General features: G+C 39.4%; 1 protein-coding gene across 1 annotated transcript in view; it reads left to right on the top strand.

Annotated features, from left to right (window-relative positions):
- Nucleotides 1-1,267: 1,267 nt before the first annotated feature.
- ARID4B (AT-rich interaction domain 4B) overlaps nucleotides 1,268-11,386 on the top strand; it is a gene marked incomplete at both ends in the record, with an annotated part of 68,093 nt that continues 57,974 nt past the window's right edge. Inside the window, 2 exons of the mRNA XM_081998566.1 lie at nucleotides 1,268-1,309; nucleotides 8,668-8,780. Of these exons, the coding sequence (XP_081854692.1) occupies nucleotides 1,268-1,309; nucleotides 8,668-8,780 (155 nt within the window). The remainder of the gene's footprint in view (nucleotides 1,310-8,667; nucleotides 8,781-11,386) is intronic.

Here is an 11,386-nt window from a genome sequence, read left to right as displayed (position 1 = left end):
AGGGCGGTTGTTTTTCTCCTCGTAGCGAGACTGCGGCGGGACTCGCCGATCCTCCTTCTCCTTCCGCCCCCCCCCCCCAAACACCCAGCGTCGGGGCGGGGGGGGGGAGTGGATCGGATGCCGCCTGCGTGCAGGAGGGACCGGCGGCTTCTCCAGCCCCCTCCGCCGGGAGGGGACGGAGCCCCCTCCTCCCCCCCCATCCGTGTCCCCGCCGAGCAGGTCGGGCCCCTTTCTCCCCGCCTCCCTCCCTCCCCGTCCCCACTCCTTTCTTTTCTTCTTCTTCCTTTTCTTCCTCTCCGCCGCCTCCCTCCCTCCCGCCCTCCCCCCGCCCGGGCCCGCTGCGCCGAGCCGGGGAGTTGCGGCTGTTGCTGCTGAAACTCCTGCCGCGGAGTCAGCGCTTTCCTTTATTTGAGGGGGGGGGCGGGGAGGAGCCGCCGCGATCCGGAGCCGCAGCCCCTACAAAAGCGTGTGTGTGTGTCGGGAGGGGAGGGGGGGGCTGCTACCGACACCCCGCTCCCCCACCGCGCACACAGGCACTCTTCCTCGTACAATGGAGGAAGAGCTTCCTTCCCTCTCTCCTCTTTCCCTCTCTCCGGCTCCCCGCGGTAAAGTGTGTGGGAGTGTTCCCAGGGCTGGGACCCCTGCGGGTCCCCTCCCGTCGCTTGGTGCCCGGGGAGGGGGCGCAGCGCCCCGGGGAGGCAGCCGGGGACGCCTTCCTCCTCCCCCCCTCCCCCCCCCCGCTCGGCGGCAGCCGGGGAGGCCGAGGGTGGGTTGTTGTTGTGGCAAGTTTCTCCTCCTCTGACAGAAATGGCGTCAGTGGCACCGAGTGTAAGGGAAGCCGCGGTGTGCGGGAGCTGGAGGGGAAGCAGCGGCCGAGGAAAGAGGGGAGAAAGGGGGGATCCGGGGAAGGAAAGGGGGAGTTTCGGGAGGAGCCCAGCGCTCCAACCCCGATCCCTGCCTCCCCTCCCCCCGCCCGGTGCGAGCGGCTGGTGCGGTGCCTTAGCGCTTTGTTTTAAATTCCAGGTCCAGCCTCGGCCGCTCAGCCCCTATCGAGGCTTTTACCGCAGCCTGAGCTCATCATGAAGGTAAAACGTTTGCTTTTGTGTCAGGGAGGGGAAAGAAGGGAGGGTTGCATGAAGAAACGCTGTTCTATCTGTCAGTCCATCTGTCCCGACCCCGGTGCGAGGCTCGGTGCTGGTGCAGATCCAGACTGCGGGCTGCTTCGCCCCCACTGCTGTGTTTTGATGCCTTAGCTGGTTTGCTGACGATGGGGCAGGCTTTGCGGTGCTGCGTTGTGCTGGGGGAAACTGTAAGTTCTGTGACCGGGGGTTGTTCTCCTTCAGAAACATTGTTTGTAGGAGAATAAGGACATGGCTGCCTGGGCTGAGCTTGCTTCATGGAGGAGCAGGGTACAGTCACCCTGCTTGAGAAAGTAACGTTGCAGGGGAAATGCTGGCTATACAACTGTGTTTACTTGAATAGAGGTTAAACGGTAGATTTGCTGACTTTCTATTTGTTAATAGGACTTTTGCTGAATGAATAGTCTTGATACGGTCAGGGAGGGTGCATGCAAGAGCGTCTCTGCAGTGAAATAATTGCTGTAAGGTGCAGAAAGATTTTTGAACAGGCTCTAATTTTCTTCTCAGTGCTGTGTTGTATTCATGTACCTCAATGTTGCTCATTTTTCTTCTCTTAGACTTTTCTAGACTATTTTCATTATATTATGCAAGTTTTATAGAAAAAAATTGAGTTGATGGAATAGAATGCTTTCTTCTCTGTGTGGCAAAGATCTGTGTATCTAAAAGTAGTTTTTAACAGCAGAGTTTGTTATTTTTTTAAATCATTTTGCTGGTGATGTCTTGCTCAAATTGCTGGTTATGTTACTGTGACCCCCATGTAATTCAGCTCACAGTGCTTCTGGGTTGCAGTAAATCTCATTTCAAAATACTGTAAATCTTATAAAAAATAATGGTTGGAAACCTGTGATACATCATCTTTATGGTATTTATTAATAAAAAAGAGCAGTCTGGATGTGGGGTCTTGCACTATCAGAGTTGTGCCTGCTGTCTGAATGAGTATTATGTAAAGTGTGTGCCTAGTACTATATTTACTGCTGGAAATGGTAAATGATATGGACTGTTTTACTTTCTAGATTGATCTGAGTTGCTGAGCAGTAAACTAAGTTTTTTTGTATAGCTGTTAAAGGTTTAGCATGGTTTTTTTACTTTGACTTAATGGCAGTATCTTTTAAAAAATCATGTTTTAATTGCTTTCCCTATGATCTTTCTTTGACAAGTGTTAAGATCTAAAATACTGCATATGTCTTTCTCATTAAAAGTAAACTGTGTATGAATTTACAACAACAGGCGGTTGAAGTAGTTTGATACGGAGCTTTCCAAACGTGGCTCGTTGCCTGATGGGGGTTCAGGAGATGGAAGCAAGAGAAATAGGAAGCAGTGCAGCGAGCTGTTTTCCGCCAGAAGGAGAAACACTTATTTAAATGACAGCTAAATTTACATAAATTTCTAATATTCTTTTTCCATGTAAACAAATCTTACAGTTGCCATAGAGATTAGCTTCAGATACTGTGGTTATAGAGCCATATAAATATGTAGATAGACAGATGGGAGGATGAGGAGGTCGGATCACAAGTGGAATGCAAAGTGCTCTGTGAAACAGTGATAGAGACCCACTTCAGGCTGAATTAAACATATAACAAATGCTTAAATTTAAAGTAGCAAATGCAGAAACCTCTTAATAGAGCCATATTTTTAAAAAAGCTTTCAGCTTATTCTGTGGTAAGATTTGTGCTACTATTGCATTTTTATTTATTTTTTAAATCTGGATTAATTCTGCCAGGGTGTTCAAATCCTAAATTTCAGTCTTCAATTTTTGCAATTTGTGTGTGTGTAGCATTACACTTACATATGCTTGAGATAAGTCCCAGTGCTTTATTTACTGTGTCCTGTAATGTTAAGTGGGGTTAATCTGTAAGTCATTACATTGAAGCTTTAGTTACTACAGTGAAACTTTTAACTGAGTTGTAACTCAACAGAAATTTCTAAGTCTAGCCAAGACTGTTTTTTAAGATTTTTAGGAGTAATACAGTGCATCAGTCTTTCTGCCTGTCTTAAATTTGTCATTTATTTTCTAAGCTTACAAGGATACGAGTTAGTCCAATAAGAAGCAGTAAGGGAGAGTGCTTAAGAGAAATATTAGCTTTCTGTTCGTATCACCACCAGGTAACATTGACTATACTAGATCAAGATACTGTTTAAATATGACTGTATATTTGTATGCATTTATTTTGTAAGTTATTGAAAGATTATGCCTCAAGGACACTTCAGCATGTAGAGGATTTAATGCTTTAAGGACTAGTCTTACTTTGAGTCTGCTGACTGCAGACTTGCTGCTGACTGCACGATTGAGGGCCCTGTTTTGATTTATGCCTTGGTCATTCTTTCAGGTGCAGAGGGTTGTGTATTTCGGTGCATAGAGCATTAGAACTGGATTCCTTGTGGGTATCTCTGTCTCTTTGGGTGAACTTGTACAACTCATTTAGCTTTACTGACTCATTTTTCCCATCTGTGTAGTATGGACAGAATGTTTATCATTCTGTGTAAAACACAGTGAGGTATATTTAGGAAGAGCACCGAGTCCTATTGATAGAAAGCTGTAAGTCACTCATGCTCTTGCACTTCATAACACTCTGAGGCAAGAGAGGTGTGCTGCCTGCTAAGAGATTACCACCTCCAAAGCTGTTGGCATAATTGTTCTCCCTGCAATAACCCAACTTAATCCGAGTAAATAAAGTCCCTTGTATAAACTGGTAACTTTAGCGTGTTACATAGTCCTCCCATGGACTGCAAAGACCACTTGAAGGCAGTCCTGGAATCTTGAAATATGACTTACAAGAACTATTCAAGTCTTGACATCGTTGTGCTCATTACTGTGATGTTCTACTAAATCAGGCTTTTTCCTGTGGTTGGATGACCTCTGATAGTAGTTAATATGTTGTACAGGTAATGGCTAGTGTGATTTGTATGTTGTAGTGAAGTGGGTTTTTTTTGTTTGTGCAACTTGGGCACCTTTTGCATGAGGTCTTTATGCATTAAGTATGCTTTGGAAGCATGTAGAATCTTTTGATTATTTAAAAACTAATTGCATGCCATCAAATTACTACCTACTAAGTAGGTAGCAATATATATAAAAACATTATTATAGCTTGTTTTTATTTTTTCCCCAAAGTCAGGAAATAAACTTCAGGAAAGCAGAGTCACTGCTTTTAAAGAAAAAAAGAAACACAAGCTTGGTTTCACCAATGATTTGTACTAAAGAACTATTGTAAATGCTCCTGAGATTTTTAATATGTATCGCAGCATTTGCTTGGTATTTAAATATGTGAATGAGGGTAATATACCCACGGTAGGTAAAAAGTTCACTGCTGACTGGAGATAAAAATAGTGTCTGTCCCAGAAGCTAGAACAAGGCAGTATGAATTAAGTGATCTGAAATGATTGTTTAAATGTCTTGATGCTATTTGCATGTTAATGTTTTTCAGTCTGTAAAATATGAAATATTTAATGGTTGTAGATATTTCTATTTGGAAGCCCTAGATGTTCCAGAGTGCTTGCTTGATGCTGCCACACTAACAAATTAAGGAAGCCATACGTACAGTTTACGATGGATTTTTGTTTTGTTTTAAATTCATCCTGAATTCACATTTTGGTTTCAGTATTCTTTCCTAGTGACCTTTCTAGCTATCCACAGAGATCACTGGTGCACACTGATGCTGTAACTGCTTTTCCTTAAAGCCAGTCAGTCTGCTGCTTGTTATTCTCTGCCAGTATGGCAGGGGACAAAAGTGAAATATCTAGCAAACTTTTCAGTCACTAGTTTCCAACTTCAAGCACAAGTCAGCTAAAAGTCCTGTTGCTCTTATGCAGGCTGGAAACCAGTCACGGAATGTAGTGACCTTTCACTTTCTAGTTAACTATTTGAATTACAGCAGAAATGGAGATTTGTAGAGGAAGAGTATCATTAGAGTAGTTTTTGTGCTGGAGGTAGGAGAACAGGTAAGTCTTAAGACGTGGTTTTCCCCTGTCATTTGCTTTTGCATTATGAAAAATTATTTTCTTAAATTCTGTCCTGATGTTCCAGTTTGAACAAATGATCAGAGGCAGTTATTGACTTCCTCATGCTTGCATAATTATGTAGAAAGGAAAGCAAACACCACTTGCACCAAGCAATTACAAGTCATGTTGGAATAATCTATGTTATTTTGAAATTGGTTATTTGCACTTTTGAAATGCCGATCTTAGTATATTTTACAGTGGCTAAACAACATGGAAATCTTGAACTCAAATCTGCGTGTTTAGTATAGGACTGTTCAGTAGCTGAGTTGATAAGGACTCAAAGTTAATTAGACCACCTAGTGGAAAAAAGGCTGTGTTAGACTGAGAAGACTGAGGTTATAATAAACTGTGGGCATTAGAAAAGTTAATTTGCCTGTGTTATTATCTTCAAAGTTGGTGAAGAATTTTTGGGTCAGCATTCTCACAGCAGCATGACCATTTTATCAGGACACTAAGAAAAATGTTAGTAGACAATAATGAATATGCATATCTTCACTAGCACACTTTGAGACGGTTATTCAGTTCACTTTGTAAAGCGAAACAAGTATTGTATACATGTAGTGCGGAAGCATGCTGTGATGCACACTGTGTGTCTTGTTTTCAAAGAAATTCTGCATTATAGTTGAAGTCTTTCAAAGCAAAATGCAATGGTTTTGAGGTATTAAGCTTTATAATCACTGTCAAATACTTACCCTGGGTGCTTCACTGGTCATGTAAGCTAAAAAAAAAGGGCTAACTTCAAGAAAGATGGAAATGATACTGTTGTTGCAAATTGGTTTCAAATTTTTGTTTAAATCCTACAGTTACACACTTTTTCCTTACAAGTATATTCTTTTATAATAGGCTGAAGAATAAAAATAAAGGGAGTTTGAGATTTCCTAATTTGAAAAAGGTAGCAAATTTTATAGAAAAACCTACAGCTTAAATTTCCTGGGTACCCTGATGTTATACAGAGCCATTCATATGCTAGATTATTCATCAGTTCATGCTTACATGAAAGTAGTTAACCTGTTGTGAAATGCTATAGTGGGTTCTCTGCAGTTCTACTTAACTACAATAGGCACTTCATATATTTTTACAGAAATGTACAATTCTGAATAAACATGGATCTTGAACTGTTTTCGCCTTAAATATGATTTAGGTCACAGTTGAGAAATGTTGGTAAATCAGGGCTTGTATGGCTGCTTGCTTTTTTGTTGACATGCTTCACTAACAAATACTTCTTTTCTGCCTTTCCTATTTAGCACTTACAGTGTTGTCCAGTTACTGTGCTTACTACCACCCACTGGGTATTTGCTCGTGTGTTCATGGAATGGGTTTTTTCTATAAGATTTCTAAAGGCCTCCAGGGGACTAAGGAAAATTGTTTAGCCCTATGCATAAACTAAATGTTAGTGATTTAATAGTTTTTTTAATAATTATTTTAAAAGGTTTTGATGTAAGGTCATAAATCTGGGTGGTTTGGGTGTTGGGTTTTTTTCCTTTTTTTGTTAACATGGGGTGACCAGATGAGAGGATATTTTAGGGAATTCAAGTATGGAAAAGACAGTAACTTTGATATTCTGTACTTGACAAGACATCTTATTTTCCTTCTGAAGATTAGTTTGAACTAGGGAAGAAATTCAATAAAGCAGTATTGTACTACTTTTTTTTTTTTTCTTTTGGCGTGGAAGGCAGCATATAAAGCAGTCATGACCTGTTTAGCAAGAAGTGTTTATAAGCAAGCGCTGGAAAGGCAGCTGTGTGAGACTGTCAAGAGCAGGGTGGTGGAGGGTGTTGCTGAGTTACCTGTAGAAAACTAGGACCGAGGTGACCTGCCCGCATTATGTGTGGCCGCTGTGTGAGTGTATATTAATTAATTGAATGTGCAGTACTATTTTGGGGTTTCCTGAACCTGGGAGGGAGCACTATGAAGGAGATTTTTCTTATGAGCTAAGCAGCAATACTGTAGTACCTAACTATGAGAAGGCATTGTCCTTACTGTGAGCAAAAGCAGTAGTAATCTCCAGTTAACCTGGAGTTACTTGTTTCCATTGCTGTTGTCTTTGAGACTATGTGCTCTGAAGAGGGTAGTCAGTACACCAAAGAAAAGACCTTTAAGCATCCAAAACTCCCAAATTGCATAGTCTTTGATGGTGACTTTGGCAGACCACCTTAAGGAGTACGCTATTTAGAGACAGCATTCATCAGTTGTTATTTAAGCTAAGTGTTGCACAGCACATCACCCAGGTTGGACTAACTGGTGACTAACACTGTTCTTGGGCAGAAGAGAGTGTTTGGTCTTCTCACTGTCTAATCTGTTGCCCCACCAACCTACAGCAAAAGATCTGTTTTCATAAGTAGTTTGTCAAATTAACCTTGTATGGTCATGGAAGAATGCAGTCTTGTCTCCTTCTTCCACTCCCAGCTATTTATTCTTGTTGTCTTTTGTGCTAGCAGTCCATTTGTGTGGTCCCAGGGTGGACTGAATCAAACTGAAAATAACTCAACAACAATCAAATATATATACTCTTCAGTTGCAGCCAGTCCCTGACCTGGCTGATCCTTAGCATTGGGATGGAGGAAGGAAGGGGAGGAAAGCAGAAGTGCACCGAGGCTCATTTGGATTGGTTTAAACTGCTTGTGAACACACCTTCTTCCCCATCCCTCTGCCAAGTTAGCAGTTTTCAGTCATCAGGCTAAACATTTTGTAAGCTGTCTACAATGTGAAATTGCCTCAGAGGTTTTCTAGGCTTGCTTGCTACCTAGAACACTGCACTTTCTATAGGTTTGAAGTCCATGTTTTCTAGAAGGTATTGAGTGAAAAGATTAAATGGAATTGATGATGCGCCTTGAAGGTGATGAATAAAATTGAATTTTTGATATGATAAACATTAATTCCAAATTCAAAAGATTGAGAGATTTTAAAGAAGAGTTAGTATTAGATACAAAAAAGAAAGTATTTTAAGTATTTTTTAAGGACGCCAACATACACTTTGCTTCCCCACTCCCCTCAAGTTCTTACTCAATAGTTGGAAAGAGTACGATTAATAATAATGTCTTTTACCCCTTAAGCTAGAGAAACAGTTGTTACAGTTTTCTGCAGAAAAATATTTATAAATATTAGATTCCTATCCTGTAAAGTTTGCAATCTTCATGTAACCAATATTTATGTTAATACATTCTGGCAATAGGTATTTTTACCATTGGGTGGAAAAGATAAGGCAATTGTGCTACCTTTATTCCAAACCAAAACAGTCAGAAACAATAATTTGGGGATCACTCTTAACTTTAAGGAACTAGAATGGAATAGAAGTCAAGCTTTTGATTCTTTGTAGGTTAAGAAGGCCCATATATTTATAGATAGGTTAGTGGAGACCTGGTCACAGTCAGGAGTTACGCCAGTTGGAGATGGTAGAGTAAGGTGTATGACACTTTCCGTTTATTACCAGAAACTTAGTGCAAAAATTTGGATGACAGTTGTTATCTTCCTTTCCAAGAACTGGGGTTCTTATTGAGCTTTTATCTGGCATTCTTTCCCTTTTCCCTTTTAGATGTGCTTCTACCTTATTGTGCATTGTTTACGCCATCCTTCTAAGGGCAGGGAAATGGGATTTGACTTCAGCAAAATTCATAACCAAGTGTATCTGGTGCAAGGTTTCAGCTGGTAATAAAGACTGTAACAGGGAGTAATTTTTTTGTGTGTTTGTGTTTTCACATTCTCTTCTGACCTGAAAAAAGTGTTCCAGTTTGTGGCAGGGCAACCTGATCCACTGCGGTAATTTTTTTTCCCTCAGATTTTCAGCTATCCTCTCAACAGTGGATTGCAAGTGCTAAATCTCTTATTTGTACATTTAAAATAGTCCACTTCATGTTTTCTTAAAGATAAATGTAGAATACATTCTTCTCAGATCACAAAGAATGCTTTAAATTAATTTATAATGGTGGAAGATAGACTTTCCAATATCCTGTATGCGTGTATAAGTGAAAGAATGATAGTTTAATCTTTTGTTAATGCTGTGACACCTAGTTTAATATAATTTCTTTTCCTGGGAGAAACAGTAAGGGGTTGAGACATTTTGGAAATGAGTACATGTTATACCAGCATTTCAGAATTTAGGAATCTCTAATGGAATATGTGTTTTCACTTTTTAACTTATTTTGCTGCACTGCTTATTGGAAGATAGATGTTGCTGTAATATTTAATGAATGTTACCGCAAATTAAATCACTAAATGTAGACATAAATATACATAATTTTTAATCTTGGTGCTTCCATAAATATAAAAGTATTTTTTAAAACATAGCAATAATTTTATAAATTTCCCCTTTAATTTCTTTAGAAGGTTGTCATGCTAGATGTGCATCAAGGGAGACAGTGAAGTACTTTAGCATAAGTAAGCCTGCACTATAGTTTAAAAATTGGAGTATGATATGTACCAATACCTTGCTGCCTGGAACAGAGACAAAAATGAAGACAATGCAAATAACTTAAAGTTTAATTATTTTGTGAACACAGATTTATTCTGAGGTGCTCTTCCAGAACTTTATAATGACAGTCCACATACATTTACCCATAGCACATGATTTGGGTAACTGCAGTGTTTTTGTCGTCTTTGCAGAAATTTCATGCCTATTTTCTTCCGATGTTGGATGATGTAAAAGACATTAAAGCTTGGATTCATTCAATTTCTTACAGATTACTAGTGCAGTTTTTACATTCCTAAATATCAAGTAGTACAAAAGATGATGTCACCTCGTGATACATGGATACATTGGATACATGGGCTGGAACCTGCAAAGAGTCACACTTTAAATATATTCTACTACTTTGGATCCATTTTGGAATTGGGCTGCTACTGAGGCTGCTGTTTTAACTGTGTTCCCTGGAAAAATTTAACATTAAGTTAACAGAAAGTATTAGTATGTATATAGGTGTCTGTTTGCAGTAATTAAGTTTTTCTTTGTTGGTAATTCTTTGGCTGTTGAGCTAATATTCTCATTTCAATTTATTTTGCCTGATGGTAGCCAAAATATTTGGATTGATAAGCTAAACATATTTCACGGTATTAAAATAAATCTCTTATTTCATACACTGACTTTTCTCAGATAATACAGAGCTTATATTTATATGTGTACTTAATAGTGTAGAGTGATTCAGGTTTTTAGAGGCGAGTAAAGTGAATGAGTTGCTTTTGTTACATTCTATATAGTAAGAAAAATTCTCTTGATGACAGCATAATAATAGTATATCAATGATAGAGAGGTGGGTGTATGCCCCCCATGACAGACTTTTTTCACTGGTAATGTACATGGCATTGGTAGCATCTAGATAACAACTTAAGTGGTAGTAGGTCATTTTAAATGAGTGGAATGTTTTTATTTATATCTCTTCATTAGCACTGATTTCAGTTCAGTAAAATTATACTTAGTCTATTTTGCATTAAAATAGAGAACAATCCTACCTGTTTCTGGCTGGAATAACTTGTGCAACAGCACTTAATTGAACATTTGAAATGGTGTAATAAATTCTTAATTATGGTTTGACAATAAATATCAAACATAGCATCTATTATGTGGAATAAAAATCATTCATGATACTTAAGCTGGCCTGATCAAGTTTCTCAAGCTGTGTATACTGTGTTTACTTAGTTGGAATTTTGAGGAAGCTTTTATTATCTTCATAGAAATGTATTTTAAAAAAAAAGAGAAGATGGTAATCTTCAGGTGCTTGATTCCAGACATAACCAGATACAGTTCCAGAACTTTGCTGTCTTATTGCTGTAGCTGGTTATCCTTACTACGCTTGCTCAGTATCAAACTTGAGAAGAAAAAAATGCACTGCAATACTTGAATGCCATCTGCAAATGGGACTATCCTGTGTTTACAAGAAAACTCCTTAATCTTAGAGGAACTGTAACATCTTTTCTTTTGTCTGCCACTTTCTCTGAATACAGCTTTTGTGCTCACTGAAAGAACATTCCAGCCAAGTATACAAATGAGTATGTAGGCACACATCTATGGCTTAGAAGGGCCGGTATGAACTCTTCAGCTGGGTATTCTGCTTATAGCAGTGGTGATGCACAATACTTCTGTAAAGCAAATATTACAGTGGGCTGATTAGTCATACAGTAGTATTGGAAGGTTAGGTTTATTCTTTAAGCTGTGTACTTCGGAATTTCTCTTCAAGTATCAACTTAGGTTTAGGGAAAAATGTTGATCATAAAAATATAATTAATTAGAATTTCATTGACATATGTAGTTGATACCATAA

This window comes from Phaethon aethereus, assembly GCF_964289735.1.
Source record: "Phaethon aethereus genome assembly, chromosome: 3".
Lineage (NCBI taxonomy): Eukaryota > Metazoa > Chordata > Aves > Phaethontiformes > Phaethontidae > Phaethon > Phaethon aethereus.
Note: the sequence above shows the minus strand (reverse complement) of the source record. Positions and strands in the feature narration are given on the sequence as shown.